This window comes from Orbicella franksi, chromosome 11 (genome assembly GCF_964199315.1).
Source record: "Orbicella franksi chromosome 11, jaOrbFran1.1, whole genome shotgun sequence".
Classification (NCBI taxonomy): Eukaryota; Metazoa; Cnidaria; class Anthozoa; order Scleractinia; family Merulinidae; genus Orbicella; species Orbicella franksi.
Window position 1 is genome coordinate 27426071 of NC_138155.1, and position 23125 is coordinate 27449195.

General features: G+C 39.8%; 5 protein-coding genes across 6 annotated transcripts; 4 read left to right on the forward strand and 1 right to left on the reverse strand.

The window, feature by feature from the left end:
* Positions 1–85: 85 nt before the first annotated feature.
* LOC145503307 (POU domain, class 3, transcription factor 4-like) lies at positions 86–1239 on the forward strand. The gene has a single exon (XM_081482791.1). The coding sequence runs from the start codon at positions 183–185 to the stop codon at positions 708–710; it is 528 nt and encodes a 175-aa protein (XP_081338917.1). The 5' UTR covers positions 86–182; the 3' UTR covers positions 711–1239.
* Positions 1240–1615: 376 nt separating this feature from the next.
* LOC145502925 (silk gland factor 3-like) lies at positions 1616–6476 on the forward strand. Its single transcript, XM_081482330.1, has 2 exons — positions 1616–2031; positions 2898–6476. The coding sequence occupies exons 1-2, from the start codon at positions 1683–1685 to the stop codon at positions 3434–3436; spliced, it is 888 nt and encodes a 295-aa protein (XP_081338456.1). The 5' UTR covers positions 1616–1682; the 3' UTR covers positions 3437–6476.
* Positions 6477–6609: 133 nt separating this feature from the next.
* On the forward strand, positions 6610–9590 carry LOC145502924 (adrenocorticotropic hormone receptor-like). The gene has a single exon (XM_081482328.1). It carries the CDS (start codon positions 7522–7524, stop codon positions 8485–8487), a length of 966 nt encoding a protein of 321 aa, XP_081338454.1. The 5' UTR covers positions 6610–7521; the 3' UTR covers positions 8488–9590.
* Positions 9591–12167: 2577 nt separating this feature from the next.
* On the reverse strand, positions 12168–19875 carry LOC145460542 (constitutive coactivator of PPAR-gamma-like protein 1 homolog). Of its 2 annotated transcripts, none has more exons than XM_081445382.1 (7): positions 19094–19875; positions 17838–18072; positions 17158–17258; positions 16359–16689; positions 15614–16124; positions 14806–15133; positions 12168–14174 (listed from the first exon to the last, which is right to left on the reverse strand). In XM_081445382.1, exons 1-7 carry the CDS (start codon positions 19868–19870, stop codon positions 13128–13130), a joined length of 3330 nt encoding a protein of 1109 aa, XP_081301508.1. In that variant the 5' UTR covers positions 19871–19875; the 3' UTR covers positions 12168–13127. The 2 variants fall into 2 exon arrangements, with proteins under 2 accessions (XP_081301508.1, XP_081301507.1); XM_081445381.1 differs by having other exon boundaries at positions 15614–16127.
* Positions 19876–20154: 279 nt separating this feature from the next.
* LOC145460543 (protein CFAP276-like) lies at positions 20155–23070 on the forward strand. The gene is made up of 5 exons (XM_081445384.1): positions 20155–20259; positions 20761–20877; positions 21235–21350; positions 22125–22243; positions 22827–23070. Exons 1-5 carry the CDS (start codon positions 20188–20190, stop codon positions 22895–22897), a joined length of 495 nt encoding a protein of 164 aa, XP_081301510.1. The 5' UTR covers positions 20155–20187; the 3' UTR covers positions 22898–23070.
* The last annotated feature ends 55 nt before the right edge of the window (positions 23071–23125 follow it).

Below are 23125 nucleotides of genomic sequence, written 5' to 3' on the forward strand. Positions count from 1 at the left end.
GGCAACGATCACAAACATCTCGCGCATGACGCTTTTACGGTACAAACCGCTGGGAAAGGACGCTTCTTTATCGCCTGCTCAATTACTAAGTAATTTATTCATTTATTCCTCAAATATCTCGCCTTACTATATTTCAGTTTCTCTCCTGATTTCTCTTGATTCTTTGTGCTGAAATTGTTACGATGGAGCCATTGATATCCCAAGATGACACTCCTACATCGGACGACCTCGAGCAATTTGCCAAGGAGTTTAAACTGCAAAGAATCAAGTTTGGATTCTCCCAGACTGAGGTCGGTCTCGCTCTTGGAACGATGTACGGAAACGTGTTCAGCCAGACGACCATTTGCCGTTTTGAGGCTCTGCAACTGAGTTTTAAGAACATGTGTAAGCTCAAGCCCCTACTGGTTAAATGGCTACAGGATGCAGATAGTAACAAGGGCGCTGCAAGTGGCATTGACAAGCTGGGAGCTCAAGAACGGAAACGAAAGAAGAGAACGTCCATCGAGGTCAACGTGAAATGCGCGCTAGAAAACGAGTTCTGTAAAAACCCCAAACCGTCCGCGCAAGAAATTGGAATGCTTGCAGAAAACCTTGCCATCGATAGAGAGGTTATTCGAGTGTGGTTCTGCAACAGACGCCAGAAAGAAAAGAGGTTAAGTGCGATAGCAACTGGAACACCACCAGACGAGCAACAAGTAGGATCAGAATGATCTGCCATTACATATGTCATCTCCCCTTGTGCTGTATGTCACGGTTTCCAGGCCTTCACTATAACATTGCTAGACTTTGTAAGCTTGTGTATTCATTCTTAAGGACGGGCGGACTGTTTTGTTAATACTTATATTAATTTGAACTGTTGTCCTTTTTCCGTTTTCATTTTCTTCATCTCGACGTTTGTAAATTTATTTTTTATATGAGCTTATATATTATTTAAACGTTAATAGTATAACATACTTATAACGGTAAAAAATAAATACTAGATACAATGTTTGTTTTCTTTTTCGCTTAAGCAATTAAGGATCCTTTCATGTCTTTACGAAACGAAAGCGTTTGTACTTTGATACATGGGGAGTCTCAGCATTGTAAACATCTCACTTTGGGACAATGGAGAAATGATGGAGTTACGCCATATTGCGACATTTAACTAAGAGAACGATGTATGTAAAAACGTTTATGTAAAATAGTTAAAGATTAAAACAGAAATAAAGCAATGATCTTAGTAAGTAAAAATAAAAGGAAGCTGATGAAAATCAGAACGTTTTCACATTTTTTGAATGGCTTGAATAAGCTACATTGTAGCAAGTTGCTATCTTTGAAGTCATAATGGTTTAAATGGGGTTATTTCAAATTCGGCGAGAGTACTTGACTATTAATATACGACCACGATCCTTTTTTAACAAAGTTTCCGGACTTGGTCATCGTTTTATCAGTGGTTTCTCTTGAGACATCATCATGTCAGCTCATGTCCCAACGGTTAACTGCGTTCGAATTCCCACGTGAAATAGCCTGTTGCGAAAAACGAAGTAAAACATATTATGAGTGAGAAAAAGAAAGTATATATTTAATCTTAAATTAATTCTTGGGTCAAGGCAAACTTTGTATTTTGTGGGTTGCAAGCTCCGAATGTACGGGAATGAGACCAGATTTCGAGACTAGTTTGGCGGATTTGACAAGCAGACAACATGCGACGTCTCACATTCCACGTTTATTTGTGCTGTCACGCAACGATTACGCACAAGTGGTTTACACGATCGATCAGAATGGTCGAGTCAGCAGGCGCGAGCGTTATCTCCGATCCAAATGACATTTTAGAGAAAGACATTGGTTATCTTTTAAATCGTGCTGACTTGCAAAGGCACCGAGAAGTTTTCATTCGCTTAGGAATCGTGAAGGTGAAGCATTTTATTAACGTTCAAGACGATAACCTGGAGAGTAAGATTGTTGGTCTCACTAACATGGAAGCAGAACTTCTCAAGCGAAACTTCACTGAAATCCGAGCTGAATCTCAACAACAGGACTTAGACAGTACAGGTGAATTGCTTTCTAAAGTAAGCATGTATTACTTACTAGGGTATGTTCGTTTTAATTAAATACAGAACTCGATAGACGGCCTTTTCGGACGAAATCCGCCATTTTGAAAGTGTAGCAAAAGTGGCGCGAAATACGTGTTTTCTCAAGGGAATCCGATGTCAACAACTTCCGCAATACTAGATTCCTAGAATATTTCTAGCAAACTCTAGCCAGACGATAAACGATATAATCGATCGAATTTCAGGACTGTCGCAATCACGCAATTTGCATCTGACTCTCCCGTGCTCTGCTGTGCTTCTTTCGCAAGGTTTTGAGCATGAGCTTTCTCCGCCTGAACTGTGCTTAGTTTTATAACCAAAGTGTTTTTCCAGCTACGTGTCAGAAATCCAATACCACTAGCTACGTTTTTATGATATCAGACCCTCCTTGATCATCCTTTAGTCAAATTTATTTTTTTAGTCTACTTTCTGTCCTAGTCACAGGCTCAGATAAGGCGGCAGGAGGGGGCCAGGGGTTTGATTTCCAAAACAATTCCTGCACAGCAAAAACTGCTGAAAAAAAATCGTGCAATGGGAGCCATGGGGAAAAAATTGAGCAAGTGCTTTCTACTATCATTATTTTGATTTTTAATTTCATGCTTCAGAATTCAGAAAATTTCCCAACCCCCCCCCCCCCTAAAAAATAATCATCCATACCTAATGGTTATCCCTTACATATACAGGCCTTTTTTCACTCATCCCATACCCGGTCAAGTTAGTAAGTCTCCCCTTGTCTCAGATGTGATTAACAGAAGCTGACCCAGTCATAATGTAATCATAGTGTAACAAATAAATTTCTAAAATATTTTTATCACTTTGTATCATTAGAAAGGGAGATTGATGTGGTGGAATTTTGTTCTGAAGAAGACACAACTACATCAGACGACCTGGAACAATTTGCAAAGGAGTTCAAACAGCGTAGAATCAAGCTCCATTTTACCCAAGCTGATGTTGGACTAGCTCTGGGGAAACTTTATGGCAGTATGTTTAGCCAGACACACATTTGCCGTTTTGAGGCTCTACAACTGAGTTTTAAGAACATGTGTAAGCTCAAGCCATTGTTGGTGAAGTGGCTCGAGGAAGCAGATAGTAACAGAGGCTCTGCAAGCGGCACTGATGTGCCAGGTTCTCCAGTGAGGAAACGGAAGAAGAGAACATCAATTGAGCTTACTGCCAAGACTGCATTGGAGAACTACTTCAATAAAAATCCCAGACCATCCTCACAAGAAATTGATGTGCTTGTTCAAAACCTTGGTATTGAGAAAGAGGTTGTTCGGGTGTGGTTCTGTAACAGACGGCAGAAAGAAAAGCGATTAAGTGAGTCATTAACAGCAGAAGCAGACAATGAACCGGCTGAATCACAGTGATTGTGCATCCACACAAATCATTGTTGTTAACATTCCAGCAGTAAAACGTTGTATGTATCCTTTTTGTTTTTCATCATGCAGATGTGCAAAGAGTAAAACAGACAGAATTGAATGACATGTTGATATTATTGATTGTCGTTAGTCATTTTTAATTTTGTGTTTGCCTTTATTTTTGTTTGTTAGTTCATGTTTTGTATCACTCTTGGTACAATAAATAAAGTTCTAGAAGCAAGATATTTATGCTAAAGGATCCTGGCAGGTGTTAATCGACTAGGAGTATTTCTTCTCCCATGGATGGGATGCTACTTTATCACAGGGTTACCCTCAGCATTAAATTTGCCAGTACCCATTCATACACCTGGGTCGAGAGAGGCACTGAGAGAGTTAATTGTCTGTCCCAAAAACACAGAGCATTGACTCTGGGCAGGGCTTGAAGCCAGACCACTCGAGCCTGAGTTGAGAGGGCTAACCATATGCATTAGGCTACCATATCTGCCCAAGCACAAGCCTGATACAAAAGACAAGACATTACACTGGAGCTAAAAAATAACTCCTACATAACAGAAATACATGAGATACTGTTCTTGATCACTTATGCACCAGGATGGAGACTCAGAATGTTACATGCAAACTGGATGAATGATGTAATGAATGGCAACAACAACAAAACAAAACACTGCACAAATATCCCATGAATGGACTCACCAGAATGGTGAGCAAGACAGGCACATTTTCATAAACCCCTCCCAATTATTTTGGCATTAGCCTGACAAAGGTTTTGAAAGAGAGATTGAAAAGAAACCGAGAATGAGATCAAGAGAAAACTTTGAAAGATCCCATGGTGACTGAGGAGGTTAAGTAATATCAGTACCAGAAGACAATATCAAGAGGAGCAGTTTATTTTCACAAAAAGGTGTAAGCTGGGACAAATAGTGGATATAAGGGAAACGTTGGTGCATGTCTTTTAAGTGCCTTTATTATATGGCTTGTGTTTGTAGCCGATATAACGCGTGCTCTAATTGGCTGACTGTAGGGCATTATTCTCCCGTAATGCCCACGGGCCGATTACGGGCTTGCAAAAACAAAGCAAAAAGCCATATAATAAACAACTTGTTAACCGAGAGTGAGGTCTTTACAGGAAAATCTCAAACCTCGACCTTGCCGTATGACGTCACTATCGCACAGTCAATACGGCAAGGCCTCGGTCTGAGATTTTCCCGTAAAGACCTTACTCTCTGTTAATATGGTAGCTAGAAAGCATAGATATGTAATACGCCCCTCCCCCACAAAATATTTCCGATTCTTTTCATCCCTGAAATCGAGACTTAAAATTTACGTTAAAGTTCATGAAATCGTTTCACTCTCGATGAAAGCATGTACCACTAACTTCTCTTTTCTCCTTTTGGCTGCATCACAGAACCGCTCAAAACTTTTCACCTTTTTACCGCTCAGTGGACACTCGAGCCCCGATATTTTTGGCATTTGGACCAAATGCAGCGAGTAACTTGACAAGAGACTGGACGCAAAAGATTTCCACGTAGAGCCAGAATAGTAAAGTCAATTACGTATTTTAAATTAAAGTTGCTTTGTTCTGGTCAGAAAGTTGTAAACGTGAAATTTTGTCCAAGGCACAAAACGCTTAGCACCGAGCTGCGCGTTTTATAAACATGAAAGACTTCAATGTCGTGCCCGGTCAGTATGGAAGCTGCTAACGTAGGCGTAATAATTAAGTTAATTTACAACTGTCCACAACAAGGAGTTGTTTACCAAGTAAAAAACAATTCGAAACAAAATCTGAGAACCCGAATGCGGGTATGCTTACGTCATGCGTGGGATAAATACGGAAAGACGTGCATAGGGCAGTGAGGAGGCCGTGTGATAAAACTTATCAGACTGTACTGCGATATATTTCTGTTTGTTACCGGGTAGTGCAAATACCGATTAATTAAGTATCGAAAGAAATGACTGTTTCCTGCCAGGAAGGAAAACAGTGCAAAGATTACAAAGTAATTTCAAAAAGTGACGAGTTATGGTAAATCTTCCTCGATACTCGAACATTTACCATTCTGATTCTACGATTGGATTCGAAAAAATGTACGAATTCTTTTCACGGCTCTGAAGCTGTTACATTAACATGCCACGATACGGCATATGGGGTAACAATATGCAACAAAACCCAAAAGAAATTTATTATTCAGATGCACGTGGTTTGCAAATTAAAGCTGAGACGTAGGGCTACAAAATCTATTGAAATATTCTGGAAACTCTTATTAGAACCCGCTGCTAATCCAGTCTGCTCGATATGTAGGGTTCATTTGGCTTATTCCGTAAATTGAAATAAGAAAATTTATTAAGAAACAGTAACAATTTTAAATTAAAAGCTCACAAATACCTACCCAACGTGTCTAATCGTGAGTGATGCGTAATTCCATGCTGTCGTGCACGAATTTTAAGGCGCTGTCCACAATACGCTGGGAGAGTTTCACTCTGAAAACGCATCAAATGTTTTCTGTCCACACTAAGCCCGAGGAATTTAAAAACGCAACAATCATCATTTTAGATTTGTATTCCAGGAAACTCGGTCAGAGGAATGACATGATTATATATCGTGACGCCGTCGTTTTCGAAAAGCTCCGTTTTCGCAATGTTTCCAGTCCACACTAAAACGAAAAGCTTGCGTTTCCAAATTCCTCTGGTTTGAAGAGCGCTTTTGAAAAGCTCCTTTTCCGTGACGGATTAGTGTGAACGGTAGGCCTAACCGTGGAAATAAAACTGCGTTTTCAAATTCCTCCGGCGTAGTGTGGGCGGAGCCTAAATTAGCCTGTCTCGCTCGCGTAAGATTTCCATAAACTGGGAGATAAGTCGATTCAATATTTAATTTTCCGTCATCTTGATTGCCGCTGCTAGAGCCTCCCGACAGACAGGTGCTTTTAACATTCAACCGAAACTAATGTTTTACGTGTGTATATACACAATCCGTTTATCGTTAATGACTTTGTTTTCACCGAAGTATTTCCATCACATTTCGAAATAATAGGTATTAGATTTACGAGATTATTCGAGAGGGATTAAATATACAAAAGCGAGATCCGTAAACGCTGTTTACTTCCAAAACAACATTTTTTCTCATCAAGAAAATTAACCTCTGCAACCTTAATTCGGTTAAGAAATAAAATTATAGAGCACAAATTTGCTACGCATTTTAAATCACGTAGAACATGCGATGTTGAGTCTTTCAGTTGTTTTAAGCACTATCATTTCTTCCATGGAAAAGGTTTTATAAATATCTTCTAGTAATTTCAGTTTTTTGTCGGCTAGTTTCGAAAGTATTCTGAATAGCTTTTACCGCAGAAATCTGGAATCGTTTTTCTTTTTTTTTTAACGAAGCTCTGAAGGCAGTTCAGTTTTGCAAAATTGACCCAAATAACAAGTTGAGTGGATCCTTTTTTTAATTTTCATACGTACATTGTCACAGTGTGCGAGAAAATGTTACTAGAACTTTTGTTTTTATTCATCAGTTTTCATCTCCATACTCAACATAGTGTGGTTTTTGACGTTCTGCAAACTCCAGATCCAAGTCTTCCCATAATGTAATTCGGGTAGCTTTGATAGAGCCATTTAAATCTGCTTGAGATGCTCTTTCTTATATTTGTGTAACAAAGCCGCCCACTCTTAGTGAAGTTAATTCGCACGGCCAAGGAAATACGTTAACGATTTGATTGGCTGCCGAGATCGTAAAAACCTGATATCAATGCTGATATGAGTTGCTATCTCTTTAACAGAAATAACAATGAAGATAGCTGTATTTCAAAAACACGGCGTCTTCGTGGGAACAGTACATAAAGAAATCTACTGATGTCAGAAAAATCTTATTTGAAGACACCTGCTGCATAACGTTCCGACTTTGCAAATTGCGTTCATGCTGAGGAAATCACCATTATAAAAGGCGAACTGTTAGTAAATATTCCGCAATCTCATGAAAAGGAATCTCTTTGCAAAGGACAGCGTAAAAGACACAGCTCTTTCTCACGTCTCGAGGAAATCAAGCCTTGAATATTTGTGATTACACCTTTAATTTGCATGCAATGACGACTTCTCTCAATAACGCAAATTGCACAGTGGGTAAAGAAAGTGTAAACTCCAGCGTCGTTTCGGCCTCGATTTGTGGCTCTACTTTGAGAGTGACAAGGCCTCAGTTTGGCCCAAGTACCTCGGAAATGAAAGCCCTTGCAGCGATCAACTCAACAGCTAGCCTCATTGGTTTTGTGGGCAATCTTTTGGTGTGCATTGTGGTGATGAAATTTCGTTTTCTAGGACGGCCCAAAGCAGAGTTATTCATCGCAAGCTTAGCAGTGGCGGATTTACTTGTTTGCGTCATTGCGCAGCCCATGTATGTTCTGTTCTTGCATGGCTTGCTACCTTCTCATTTAAACATGATCAGAAAAGCCATAACGTGGATTTCGACGCTAGTTTCTGTCAGCCATCTCTTTTCGATCTCAGTTGAGCGTTTCTTATCGCTTTTCTTTCTGCATCGCTACAGTTTCTTCATTCCTGATCGTATAATTTGGAGTGCCATTGTTCTCACATGGCTTATAGCAATCGGTTTCGGCGCTCCAGCTGCCACGTTCAGAAAAGCGCGCCACGTTGCACAATATTTTGTAATAGTGATTCTACTCATTATACCAATTCTCTACGCGGGGACATTTTACATCGTGCGACTCCAACATCAACGGATCAAGAAACTTCGTCTTCCAGCGAAAAAACTCTCGCCCTCGCAGAAAAGATTCCCAAGAGAGCGTAAGATTGTTTACATGATAGCAGTGGTTGTTGGCGCGTTTTATCTCTGCATTGCGCCGCTCATCATTCTGCCGTTTTTCTTTACCGTCGGCGCGTCGCCCGCCGTCGTCTTGAAGGCAAAGCGCGCGTTTCCTTGGGTAAACACGGTGGCGTTTTGTAACAGTTGTTTAAACCCGTACGTTTATTACTGGAGGAGTTGTCGGTTTCGTTTAGCACTTGAAAGGGTACTGCAGAAAATTTTCGAGAAGAAATAAACGCCGCGAAATCGGCATCTAAGGAAGCCGACATGAATTCAGACATCTTAATACGCTTGACATATTCATGGACACTTTTAATATTAAGAGTTTGCATTTAATCTATATAATCCGTGCGATCTTGAAAAATCCTGGGAAATATTGCAGATGACACGGAGTGGTGGACAAGTTGTCGAAATCTTTCATTGCCCGTTTATTTATCAATAATGCGGTTTCTTTGATGGTCATCTACGGAGACAGAATCGTGCGGTTTACATGATGTAACAAACTTCGACATGCAGCATCCGAAAGTTATTTCAAAACTGTACAATAAGTTTACATTTACGTGGTTTGAATAGAGAGTGTAGTAGTGATTTAATTTACAGGAAAGAGCAAACTTGTCAGCAGTGAAAATAAAGCCTAATGGTGAATTTAGCAATATGTCTCATTAAGGACAAGGCTGTCTATTCGAAGAGGTCATCAATTTGCGCAATAAAACTAATGAATGGTTGAAAGTTTATCTTTTGCCATAAAAGCGTTTCCGCTCAGATGATCGTCACATACATAACATACGTTTCTGTTCTAAATTTTATATCTTTCGATAAAAATTTTTCTTCAAAATAGACTAATAGCTATGTTTCTGGTCTTGCTTTTGCGTCATCAGATGAGGTTAATTCGCGGACGACAAAAAACGAGAAAAAAGTTTTACCGAACTAGGTACATTCATAAAAGTGTAGAAACTTATGTCTCTCGAGTAGGTGTTTTCCGTTTTTTCTTTTATTTTCAAAAATGCACATTTCAGACCGGAACCCTTGTGTCAAATGTGATTTTAATCGGTTTAATTTATTTCAAGTTTTCCAAAAAACAAATAAGTTCATAGAAATTTTACCGGGTAACTTAGTAGCTTTTCACTGTAACTATCTTTTCTTATATATTACGTGATAACATTTCGTGGCATTTTCTGTTTTCCACTGTTAAGCTGTGCCAAAACATTTTGCGGTCAAGCCACATCTTTCAGGATCTCAATGTGAGGGGTTTTTTAATCTAAATTTATTCTGGCAACATACTCTATTAATTTTTTGAGCATATTTGAATAAACAATGATAAGTCAAGAACAAAATCTAGCCCAGATAAATTGGCAATGTACATTGGATGATGATGTCCTCTGGTTAATTGCATTTGTAGAGTAAGTTCTTAAAGAACTCTTCATGTTAGTTTTTGAACAAACAAGTATTTGATATGTATACCTGTGCCACGTAAGGAATGTTTTTTTCCTTCGATAACATGTTATTCTAAGCTCGGTGACATCATTTCCATGCTTGACATTTATAGTAGATACGAAAACTTATGTAATGGTCGATAATGTAACGAGGAAGTAATTAAGGATGTCGGATGCCCATTACTTTCCAAATCTCTTATTTTTAATTTCAAAAATGTTTTCAAGAGTTATTATTTTGTATCATCACGTATGAGATATCAATAACACAAATTCTTACGCGAGAAAAAAAATTGAAACGATTTTATTTCCAGGCAACTAACAGCCGAGAAAGGACGGATATTAAATTCTGCACCGAAACATCGAAGATAAAAACACAATCGGTTAGAGGCTGTCTATTGCTGACGGTAGTTTAGGAGGTAAATTTGAATATGAAAGTCTTTTTAATATTTTATCTTTGACTGAAGTGCAGAAGGAAATTTCATAAACCGACATCTTTTATCGCATGTTGTTTGAGTTCATTTGGCAGTTTAGTATTACTCAAAAAAGATACATGAATCAATTAAAACTGATATTCTGACATTGCGGGTCGAGAAGAGTTCGCGTTTTTTTCAGTTTGGCCTTGCATTACTTGCACGCCATATGATTGGCTTAAGTAACTCGCGCCACTCTCGTCCAATCAGAAGTAAAACCAAAACCAATCGAGCCTCGCTCGCACACGTTTTCCCGCGCTATGTGTCAGCTACATGTAATTTCTTCGAATTTTGATTGGTTCACTGGATTATCTGCCCTTTGTGATTGGTCAGAGTGATTATGGTTTTTATTTTTACAACACTCGATATTTCTCCGCGTTTTTTTCGGATTGATAACATACTATTCCGTCAAATAATAACATCCGCCAAGGTGCTGCATGATTTTATTTGCACTCAAGGCCGATAAAAATATATTCCTTCAGTTTGATCGAGTGAAGATTCTTCATTCAAATGGTCGGCTATTACACTTTTGAGTGATTGAATTGTTTGTTAGAATGAAAGAACCCTCAAGATCAATTAGGCAAGATATTAGAAACTAGCGACATCTGTTTCTGAAAAACGAAATGAATGAACGAACCGTTAACCAAAGCGAATTAACCAACCAACGTCGTAGAAACGCAAGTGTCCCCCTCCATTCTCGTCCCCAGTGCTACTCGTTTTAAAATGTCGTTACGAGTAGCTCCTCATCGTTTCGCCGACCGCGTGACCAAAAGAAACGGAGGCTCTGGGGACGAGAATGGTTCCCCTCCACTTTACACCATATGGGTGTTCCCAGACAATAGCAAACTTTGTCATAAGGAAATAATTCATTTCCACAAGAGAGAAATTTCATTGTTCGGGAACACCTGGGGGGTGGAATACTCCGAGAAAAATTGGGTGGGGGAGGGAGTCCCACTTCCCAAAACCCTTACCCTATTTGCGACCAAATTTATGACCAGACCATAAATCAAGACCCTGTTTCAGACCTGCCTTATACTTAGTTCCCTAGTTCAGACCGATGTTAAAGGCATCGTCTGTTGTTGATCGATCTTATCTATAGTGATGAAAAAGTAGCTTCTCCTAAAAAAAAGATGCCCAATTCAAGACTAGAGTACAAAAACCATAGCCTATTAATGATCAAAATGGCTAAAATCAATAACCTATTTATGACCCAAATGGCTAAAAAACCATATCCTTTGGGGCCACACATACCTATATGGCCGATTTGAGGGAGTACCCTCCAGGGGAACACCGACATGGCCGACGTGAAGTCATGTGAAAGGGCTAAATTTCATTGTTCGGGAACACCTGGGGGGTGGAATACTCCGAGAAAAATTGGGTGGGGGAGGGAGTCCCACTTCCCAAAACCCTTACCCTATTTGCGACCAAATTTATGACCAGACCATAAATCAAGACCCTGTTTCAGACCTGCCTTATACTTAGTTCCCTAGTTCAGACCGATGTTAAAGGCATCGTCTGTTGTTGATCGATCTTATCTATAGTGATGAAAAAGTAGCTTCTCCTAAAAAAAAGATGCCCAATTCAAGACTAGAGTACAAAAACCATAGCCTATTAATGATCAAAATGGCTAAAATCAATAACCTATTTATGACCCAAATGGCTAAAAAACCATATCCTTTGGGGCCACACATACCTATATGACCGATTTGAGGGAGTACCCTCCAGGGGAACACCGACATGGCCGACGTGAAGTCATGTGAAAGGGCTAAATTTCTGTGGGAACTTCTCGAGTCAGTTCTCTCGATTGGTCACCCTTGTACCCAGTCTCTTTTCCTTACTGAGCGCGCTTAACAGGGGCTGACCAAAAACAGTGCGGCTCCATACAGGACTGGGCCACTGCCGTTTACTTGAAGTCGAAAGAGTAGCAATGAGACTGAAAGACGGCATTTATTGGGACAACATCATAATAAAGTTACGTATATAATTAATAATTAATAAGAAAAACGACTGTCTTAATTAAAAAAATTGAAGTTTAATACATTACTCAGCTTAAGATGGGTAATATCAAAAACCTGAAGATTTTACAATGTTCTATGTTAGCACTACGTTAATTTCCTCAAAAAATGAAAATCGAATCTTGGCCTTCCTATCTTTTGAAGGCTGATAGCAGATCCCCTGTGGATTGAAAACCAAAGCAAGTGAAGTGCTGCCTTATCAAACCCCTTTTGCTACTGGGGAGGGGGAGTTAAGGTGCAAAAATTTCTCTGGGCTCACTGGCAAGCCTGCCATGCTAACAGCCTGTATTTTTTCCGCAATTAAATCAAATAACATGGGTGACTTTAAACAATTTTTCTAGGCAATTATATTGCCAGTCAATATAATTATACCACGAAATGGCAACCGTAACGCAAATAAGATTTTGCACCTAACATGATTAACCAATTTAATGCATCTAGAAATTACAATAATTATAAACCCAAATGACTGCCATTCAAAACCAGCCTCGATTTGAATTGTGTGATTAACAACTACATCGTCACACATCTTATGATGTGAGACGATCTTAACATGTCACAAGTTGAACAATCTTTTCTCTCATAACAAAGAAATTGACACCTTCCCAAACAAATCACGAGTAAATACATTTTCCAAGGCATGGTTTGCAATTCCTGTGACCATTCAGACTGTGTAGGAAGACGAGAGGGAAAATAAACTCGATCAAATTATTGAATAATAATGAATATTTCTGATCTTTCACAAGAAACAGGAAGTAACTGGGCTTGAACCAAGAGCCATTTTGTTTTAATGATGGTTCAATAACCAAAACAGTTAACCTTCAACATCAAAGTAATAGAAATAATATTAATAGATTTTTTTTTGGAAAAAATATAGGTAAACTGACAGGGTGTTTGTTTAAGGGGGATTTACTCCTGTTATGATTGAGATAAACAATTAGTGCTGACGCAAAGAATTCAAGATGGTGGTAGCTGTTGCTGTTGTTTCTCCCACCACCAGCCTCTCCCTTTGCTGCTAGCAGTGTCAACAATTCCAGGCTGTACATTGTAGGGTGGAATCTCCCCAGGCATGCTCACACTAACCCCTCGACCCCTTGCTACACCCACTGGTATGTCTCCAGGTTTGGCCAGGATAATCGGCACTTGACTACCAGGGGCCTTGTCGAGGCCCTGACCCCTGGGTAAACCTGGTATCTCAGGAGGGGGTGTACTATATGATTGACCATTGAACGGCATCTGTGGGGACTGAGACATGACCGCCATCTGTCCAGGGATGGTGTGTGGAAGTAGAGCCCCCTGCATGGGAAGTCCAGATGCAAGACCATCTGTACCGAGTGATTCAATGTCGTTTCCACCATCTCCTCGGCCACGAGCGATTATTGGGATGTCGTTTCCACCATCCCCTCCTTCTCGAACCTGACTGATATTTGATGACTTCTTGGGTTTAGTTGGCTGGTCCACGTAGCCTATGCTTCTGTCATACTCTTTATCAACCTCCACAGCCCAGGTCACATTACGGGAACCAACACTGCCGCTACGTCTTCCACGTGCAGAGCCGCCACGCCCCCGTCTGTTTGGTCTCCCCATCTCTACACTCATTGGACCACCAACCACAATGCGATCCTTATCACTGTAGCCACGCCCTGCCTTGTTACCTGACCAGCGAGCGATAGGCACCCCAGCAACTTCTAACTGACCCCCCAGTCCAGAGACAGGCTGCTTGCTATTTGGACCACGGCCACGCCTGGCATTCATACCCATTCCCTGCATCTGTGGAATGTTAGCACCAGCTGGGAAGAAGTTGGGCATCCCAACACTTTGCAGAGCTGGTGGCACAGGACCAAAGGCATAAGGTACAGGTGTTGGAAGTAAACCATCACCATGTTGGCCAGGGAAACGTGGCATCATGGCACCAGAAGGGAGTCCATGGGGCAGACCAAAGTCTTGCTGCAGACCCTCAGTGATGCACCATTTCATTCGCTGTAGCTTTTCCACTCGTCCACTCTAATGTAAAAAGAAGCATTGTGATCACTATAAAGAGCATGCTTTTTTTGAGACAGCATGTCTTATAGCAATAAATTTTTACATGGTACAGTGCAATCAACACTTCGAGAAGTCTCTCTTTCACTTAGTCTGCCATGCATAATGTGAAAGAAACCCACGAAAAAAAAAGGCTGCATGAAATCCAGTCTCACCCCCAGGATTTCAGGCAGCCATGTTTAGTCAATGGACTAAAACAAAAGAGGGACTACTTGTAGTCTAAGTGTAATTTAGCTAAAGCAAAGTTCAACAATAATTATATAACAAAAACTTTCAACCGCACCATTCCCTCAGTGTTCCAAGAATTTTCTAGGGAACAATCACAAATATCATCTTTGAGAACAATAATGCATCAAACAAAGAATTTGCAGCCCATATGAGCCAAATGAAATTGGACCGTGCGAAAGAGCTTTTTTTGCATTTGGGCCATGCAAAAAATGGGATGAGAAAGGAAAGGTCGCAGGAGGGGGGTGGGGAACTTTTGCTATCACATCACTTTTCAAATGTGAAAAATCTCTTTTGCACAGCCCAATTTCATTTGGTTCGTACAGCAATGCATGCTATGTAAGCCAAGAATTTGTTGATGTTTTAATACCTTTCCATCACACAGTTCAAGAAGGGAGACATTATCTGCAACCATGAGGTACTTGCTATGAAACAGCTTTCCGTCAAAATAATTCCATGGACACACCAGCTCCCAGGGGATGGGAACAGCACAAGCATCATTTGCAAAAATGGCAGCTTGAACACCACGCATAAAGATGGAAGCCAGCTGGACAGCACGAGCATCTACCCGTTTAAGTTTGATTTCTCTCAAATTAGATGCATTGCACTCTGTTGTCAAATGTGGAGACAAAGCTTGGGCAAGGAAAGCATCCAATTCACGAGTTGTTAAAATGAAACGTCCATGTGATATCAGGTACCTGTGAAATATCAAATAAAGCAATGAATCAAAGAAATCATTCACAGGGGATAAGGAGTAGACAGGGGTTACCTTAATGTTTTAAGCAGGAAGGTGACTGGTTTTCACAGCCAGGCAAAACGTTTTCAACTGAACTTCTTTGTAACAAAAACTTTCCTCTAGATGGTCTAGCCAGGCAGGCAAAATTGTCCCTACAGCTTGTCAATTTGCCCAGTGTGCAGCCCTTTTTTGAAAACCATGAGTACAATGAGAGATAACACATCCCTCTGAGTTAACAGTGGTCTCCGTATGGACACTAATAATAGCACTGCGTTACAGTAATTAATAAGTATCTTTACATTGGTAACAAACTATTACTGATTGGAAATTAAATGCAATTTGTATGATTTGAGTTTTTTTGCAGAAGTTCTAGAGGTACTGGAAAACTTTTTTTTCAAACCCATCATCAACATTGAACTAATCAAATACCAAACATAGTTACCTGAGAACACAACAAAGAATCACCAGCCTCTTGGGTACAATGACAGTCTGTGTCATGCTAGGAATGTCGCTCATCATACAAGACAGAAAAGCTTTCAATCTGTTATTATCTGCCATCACTCCCTTGTTGAACCAGAGCTTATCAACTGATGGCACCTCCCAATCAAGAGCAATTGGTTCCACAATATCAGGATCATCCAAACGCCTTCCACCATAAACACACCATTCCTTCACTGCCAAGGAGCTAACATCAAATTTGTCATCTTTTTTCTTCTTGGCTGACAAGTCAAACAGGATTCCATAGACCCTTTGACGAACTTTACGGAACAGGAGTGCAGAGGGGAGGCGGTCAGGCAACTGTTCATCTTCAATTGTGGTGTCAATGGTGATCTCAGCTTTTGTAAGAACTTGGTAAACAGTTTCTATCATCTTTCCATTTTGAAGAAGATGGACAGTAACATCCAGGACACGTTGTGGAATATCTGGGAAGGCACCTTTAACTGTGCTCTCTTCTACTACCAAATAATAATAAAACAACATTAAACGGATGCTCAAGGCAAAACATACAACAAAACAAATTAAAGTATTTGAAACATATGGTGTTTGTAAAAAATGTGAGTCTGAATAATTTTGTTGGTGACTTAGGGTTTCACCATGATTAATCTTGATCAACTTATCAGCAACTAGGAAATGATTGTTAGCACCAGGAAAGAAAACTAGTACATTTCATGGCAACATCAACCTACGTTTTTCTTCTGTATTTTCGACAGAGCTCACATGATTAGCACCCGTCTTTCCACTTGTCAACATCATGGGTGAAGACTCAGAGGAGGGTGGTGGGGTGGGGAGGACTGCAGAAGGTGATACGGAGGGATTGGGGAGTAGTGAACCTTCATGAAGAGGCGACAATGAAGCTGTTGTAGTTTGTAGTGCTGGGGGGTCCTCTGGGGGTGATAAAGGCAAGGAATGCATGATGGCAGACTCTGGAGAATTCTGAACTTGAAGTGATGATAAACTCTGTTGCAATTCTGTGACACTGGGAATTTGCTTTTTGGTACTGTCACTGTTTTGAGGCAGCTGGGAAAAAGTGGACACAAAATAACAAACTTAGTTTCTTATCTAGTAGGGCTGAAACTGCACTTGGTAAGCAGCAAAATACTTGCACAGAAACAGGCAGTTACTTAGTTTAACTTACAACTTTCAATGTAATAGAAATGCAACTGGAAGACTTTTAGACTGCAAGTAGAAAACTACTGAGCCAAGAAAACAATGGATTTGACAAGTACTATTACTGATATTAATATTTAAGTTTTTTTCTAAAAGCTGGCTGCCAGGAAAATATTGCTAGCTGAAAGAGAACTTATCACAAGCTAAATCTTCACTAGAAAACAAAGACCGAGAGTAGCTTTTGAGGTGGAAAGGCAAAAAAGAACAGCTGGGCTTGTTAATAAACCAGCTCAGTTTTTTTCTCAGCTACATCCCTGCAAGGAATTTCTCAAGAGTTTTAGTAGTTATTCAAAAAGAAAGTATTTACACTTCACTTACAGGTGTGTTCTTTTGTTGTGGAGTTGCAGGTTTTGGGACAAACTGGTGCTGTTGCCAATGCTGCCACATCTTCTGATACTGATGTTCATTCTGTTTGCGACCTGTTTAAAAACAAAACGCTTAAAATAACAATTCTCCATATTGGTTGCCCTATATTTCATTTTATCCAGGTTCTGAGAATTTGGTGGTACAGCAAGAATATAGCTCTAGTCAGGTGGGGAGAGAAAATGAAGAAAGCAAACGAAAGGCAGCAGTGGCAGTCTTGCATGCCATAAGTGGATTGAGTGAATGAGAATATCTGCTTGACATAAGAATTTAGCTCATGATTAAAACCATGTAACTACACAATAACCTTGCAATCTAAAAGCTGTGAATACCCATGCTCAAGAGGTTTAATTAATGTTTTCAGCAGGAGAATAACTGGTTTTCACAGGTAGGCAAAACTTTCTGAACTGAACTTCTTTGTAAGAAAAACTTTCCTCCAGATGGTCAAACCAGGCAGGCAAATTTGTCCTCACAGCAAGTTAATTAGCCCATTGCCCAGCCCTTATTGGAACCCCTGAAGCTCTTGGATTTATCTAATGGTATCTCTTCATCTGATGAAAATACATTATAAAGTTATTTCCAGGACCTCAAAGGATCTTAAATGTTTTGTTTAAATGTTTCGTAGCTGTTATTACCTGGAGCAATACCAGGAGACTGTAGGGCTGATTCCTCCTTAGGAAGGCCCGAGTAATGTTCCACAGCCTTTCTAAGTTTCTCTGTGATCTCAGCTAAGTCAACATTTTCTGAGCGGAACACTTGACGAGCAATCCATGGAAGATTTGAAACATCTGCGACATTCTTTAGAAAATTAATTACGCTAGTGATGATGATGTCATTGGCCGGGAAAATTGGCTGGTGCTTCTCTTTGACCTGAAAATGAAAGACTTACTTAATAATGATACTTTGTCATGTTACAATAAATAAATAAATAAATAAATAAATAAATAAATAAATAAATAATAAATCAATTAATTAATTAATTAATTAATTAATTACAATATTTAGAGATAAAGCCACACCAGCCTTAGGTGGTTTTCATGCAGGTCCTCTATCCTGGTCGAATTGGAATTTGGAGTGTTGGTTTTTGTGGAGTGAGGAAAACCAGAGAACCCAGAGAAAAACCCTCGGGGCAAGACGAGAACCAACAACAAACTCAACCCACATATGGCACTGGGCCAGAAGCGAACCTGGACCACATTTTGGGAGGTGAGCGCTCTCACCGCTGAGCCGTCGCTGCTCCCCATAACGCCACTCTAAAAAGCTTCAACAGGATGAAAGATGATCATTTATTTGTTTGTCACTTTGATGTGTTAATCATGACATTACGAATTAAAACAAGAGTCCCAGAGATAAACTTTTCCTCACTGGGTTGACATACTTTCATTCCACTTTTATATGGAGAATTCAAAGCTACCTTAACACAACATTCCTGTGTTAGTTATTTTCATCCCTTTTGTTGCTCATATATAGACCTTTTTCATAGATGGCTGCCAAAAGTTTAATTCTTTTGAATGCATTTAAATTAGCCTCACTAAACTCGTTTGAGAGTAAAACTTCTTTTGAATTATCAGCTCAAAAAAATGAGGCTAGTCAGGCCAATTTCAATACTTACAAAAGAATATATAATTGGAGCCATTTATGAAAAGGTTCTATTGGACAATATGCTGATTTGTGAGGAAAAAATAACATTGATTGCAGTTATTGTCCAAGTTAGTGAATGAAGCATAACCACCCAGGTATTCCATTTCAAGTAGAGGTAAAATTGAAGACCAATATGAAATATGTTGAAGTGTGTTAATGTATGTACGCTACGTTTTGACTTTTATCAATAAAATATTTATCAATTTATTCACATTTACAATGAATTCTCAACAAATATGAAAGAACCTACCTGTACTTTTGCAAGAGGGTGATCTGGACCTAGTAGGTTCCAGTAAAATGAGCCAAGGTTGTCTTCTGGAATGAACGATGTTCCCAGTAAACTAGCGAACAATCCTACTCGATCGTGATGGAGTGTCAGTTCATTTAGCATGGCTTCTCGGTTAAACCGCATTGTCGTAATGTCTTTCTTGGAAAATTTAAGGTGATCGGCGGAAAAGTAATTCGGGACGTCAAACACGAGAAAATCTGCGTGATGGCTGATAACCCCAGCCAAGCATTCGCCTTGACAATAACTCGCCATTTCTTTGTGAAGATCGGCCATAGAAGTGCACACTAAAACACCACAACTGAGAAACGCAAGCCGTAGGCACGTGTTTACCACAGGTGGCGGAAAATACAGTCTTTTTCCTGGATAGGAATTCATTTTCATAACATGACCGAAGATTTGCCGAGCTAATTGTCTTTTTTCGTTTTGAGTTTTGATCCATTCATACAATCTCCCAGAGTCGCCTTCACCGTCGAAATACATCACAATCTCGATATTTTGCTGGCGGAACGACCTTGTGAAATGTTCTACATTGCGTAGCATTTCGTTCCACTGTCCTCCACAAGCCCAATCTGTAGTCGGCCCGTAAAGATGTTTTAAACAGCTCTTCGCGTCCACAAGCAAGACCGGCTGACCAGCGCTCGTTGCTTTTTTCCCATGAAGGACGGCTTTCAGATCAACTTCTTCGCAAGCATTCGGGCAATTCGCCTCAACGTACTCCTGTAACCCCTGGATTCCCATCCTAGCTAAACTATCCTATAGAAAATGCCCGTCGAATTAAGCCTTACATAGAGAAAACAAGGAGATATTCTAGTACATGTCTCCTACACGTGTTCACGACCGCCATATTTCACTACACTTGCAAGGAAGTCTGGGTGAGAGGACCGCAGAAAATGAAGGGCTCATGGGACGTATTTTGGCGCCCAGATCTCGCGCGCTAACTTATTGCCATAGAAACGCGAACGCTTGCAGAAAAAGACAAACACCGACTGCTTCGATACTAGTAAACACGCTGCGCTCCACGTTTGTTCAGAGTTCCTTCTGTTTCTACAATCAAGATGCCTCGCGATCCTTACCCTTTCCCGAGACTTCAGAATGACGGTGATTTTTGTGGACAACAAGGAAAACAGGTAAAGCCAGAAAACTGTTCAAATCGTGGAGGATGATTCCTCTGCTTTTGGAACCAAGTAGTCGCGCGTCGTCTTGTTGCAAACAATGAAGATTAGCTATTGAATGTTGCTATCTGATTTCACGAGAGGAAAATGAAATAAAAAAGGATTGATATTATAGGAATGTTTACATGTAAATGAATACCGTGGCATTCTTTTCAAAGATTTCATGTATGTGAAATTGATGTTTATATCGGTGGTTATGTTACAAAGGGTACAGGCTGTCTCGATTGAACATTTATTTATTTACCTCTGATCAGTGTTTTTGCGATTCAGTTCAAACTCGCCTCCGCAATCTATATTAAAGTTTGTTACTCATTTTCAAGTCCACTTTGTTTTTTGATCTTAAAACAAACGCGGTAAATTGGCAAAAGAACATGCAATCTCAATTGACCCATAAACAAATGCTACAATTTGTATCACAATGGCTGATTAACCTGTTGAACAACTCATTTATTTCAGGTGAAGGAGACAGGAACCTTGACTCAGACCAGTAGAGAGGGTACTCCATGGGACAGACTCAACAAAACAGCCACACTTGCGAGTTCAAGAAGAGAAATCTTTCATCATGACCCGCAGGTTGTTAATTATATTGGATTTCTGATGATCTTACAAAAATGTTTCTCAAACTCATTAATAATTCATCAAGTTGAAGCAAAGGAAATCATGACTGTGACTGTGTTTGGTTATCTGATCTAATCAGCATAGATTTTTACAATTTTATTTCTCTGTTTTCTCCGTAGTTTTATAGTTGTGAAGACATTTAAAACACTCAAGACAGTGTTTGACCACATTTCCAAACACCTTGACATGTCATATTTTCAACTCTCTCCTTGGTGATTGGAAATGTGGTCAAACACAGTCTTTTGTGTTTGATATATGACTTCTCAAAGCTTTTGCTGTAATTAACTCCATCGTGTTTTTATGTTGTTACAGGCACCCAATGATAGCTTGGACTTTGTTATCAAGTCAACATATGACCATCATAAAGAATTCCTTTATTCCAAAGCAGAGACTTTGGTTCAGCCTGAGACGGCTGGAGTGCAACATGGGTAAGGAAGCCATGACAGTACTTGCAATGATAATGCGTAATGCAATGACAATACTTTTCAGGGTCCCAAAGGACCTGAGTAAACAGTCCTGTCTCTGAATGATCAGTTATTATACACCCTGCTCCCTTGAGGGATATACCACACAGTGGAAAACATACAATCAACCAGTTCTTTGAACTGATAGAAACATTTTTACGAACTGACCATTCTGAAAAAAAAAAAACTCTGTAAAAAGTTATAGAACTGTAGTAGTTTACAAGCACCCTAAGGGTACATGTACGTCAGTTCTGGAGAAGTGATTGTTTACATTTTGCTCTACCCCACCATAGGCTTTTCTGATCTGACTGGTATTTGTGTTGTCAATATCGCACCATATCTGGAACTAAGACCATTTTTGTCTACTCAGCAATAACACAGATCCTCCACTGACTTGTCCCCAGTCATCTCTTGGGTTCATTGAATAGTAACAAGGGAAGCACAAGCCCATGGGTGATGCAAAGAATTCATCTCTTTCTCTCTTCTTCTTCCTTCCCATGATCCCCTCTGCTCTGCATCCCCAAGTTTCATTCAGACTCTCTCAACTATTGCCACTGACCTCAAAAGACGACTAGGGTTGAGTCAAGAACCACCATTAAAACACAAAGCACTCTTTTTTCATAATGGGATTTACTATGGTCTCGATACCTTCAGCTTCACCACGTGTCTTTTTGTAGCACTTTCATTTGCCAAATCATCTTTTTACATGTATACTGAAACAATATTATTCACATGCAGTCGCATTCTGAAGAATCGACCTCCACCAGAAGAACCAGAAATCGACCTCTACAAACTTCCACTGATGAAGAGCACGAGTGTACAACGCCAAAGCATTCACAGCATCAACGGAGCTATAGGTAAGATTAGCATACAAGTTTTTCTTAATCTTCATACTCATTCTCTAATGCTAGTTAGGAGAATCTCCATGTATATCAGCTTAATATTTTTCCCTCAGTCACACATGACCAAGATGCTAGTTTCAACATGTCACAGATTTATTTGGTTGTCCCCGTCTGTTTATTGTGTTGATTGTTTGGCCAGTGATCTGCAATCAACAGATGTACATTGCTGCAAACAACCATAATTATTGTGTAATTTTCACACAGCTGTAGACATACATTTCAGTATAGAGGAAGCCACATCAGCCTTGGCTGGTTTTCATGGTGGTCCTCTATCCTGGCGGAATTGGAATTTGGAGATGTTTGTTTTTGTGGAGGGAGTAAAACTGGAGAACCCAGAGAAAAACCCTCGGAGCAAGATGAGAACCAACAACAAACTCAACCCACATTTGGCACCAGGCCAGAATTGAACCCAGGCCACATTTGTGGGAGGCTAGCACTGTCACCACTATGCCGTCCCTGCTCCCCTCATAGCATTCTACAGATCAGCAAATCTTATTTTCAAACGCAAAATTTTGATCCATTTCTTTTTTCTTCACAGAAAGTCACCATAGTGCAGCTACAAATGGTGGATACTCCAGAAAACACGATGGAGGATTTTATACATGTTAACAGTGCTCCTATACATGATCAACTAACATAATCCACAAAGCTGAGTTACAAAAAAAGAAGACAAATACAAAAAATTTTTTGTGAACTTGTTTGACAAGTTTCCATCTTTTAATAGCAAATAGGTGTTTTTCTTTCTTGATGCCTTTTATTTTATGAAATGTGATTTAAAAATGTCTTTATCTTTTGTTTTTCACCAATATGAATGATTTCACTCCTGTTTTATTTCAA

Coding starts and splice junctions, on each gene's coding strand:
- LOC145460543 (XM_081445384.1), top strand. CDS start 20,188: ATGCCTCGCGATCCTTACCCTTTCCCGAGACTTCAGAATGACGGTGAT. Junction 21,351..22,124: donor ACGGCTGGAGTGCAACATGG/GTAAGGAAGCCA, acceptor ATTCACATGCAG/TCGCATTCTGAAGAATCGAC. Junction 22,244..22,826: donor CAGCATCAACGGAGCTATAG/GTAAGATTAGCA, acceptor TTTTCTTCACAG/AAAGTCACCATAGTGCAGCT.
- LOC145502924 (XM_081482328.1), top strand. CDS start 7,522: ATGACGACTTCTCTCAATAACGCAAATTGCACAGTGGGTAAAGAAAGT.
- LOC145460542 (XM_081445381.1), bottom strand. CDS start 19,870: ATGGGAATCCAGGGGTTACAGGAGTACGTTGAGGCGAATTGCCCGAAT. Junction 18,073..19,093: donor ACCCTCTTGCAAAAGTACAG/GTAGGTTCTTTC, acceptor TTTCATTTTCAG/GTCAAAGAGAAGCACCAGCC. Junction 16,690..17,157: donor CACAACAAAAGAACACACCT/GTAAGTGAAGTG, acceptor ACTTTTTCCCAG/CTGCCTCAAAACAGTGACAG.
- LOC145502925 (XM_081482330.1), top strand. CDS start 1,683: ATGCGACGTCTCACATTCCACGTTTATTTGTGCTGTCACGCAACGATT. Junction 2,032..2,897: donor ACAGGACTTAGACAGTACAG/GTGAATTGCTTT, acceptor TTGTATCATTAG/AAAGGGAGATTGATGTGGTG.
- LOC145503307 (XM_081482791.1), top strand. CDS start 183: ATGGAGCCATTGATATCCCAAGATGACACTCCTACATCGGACGACCTC.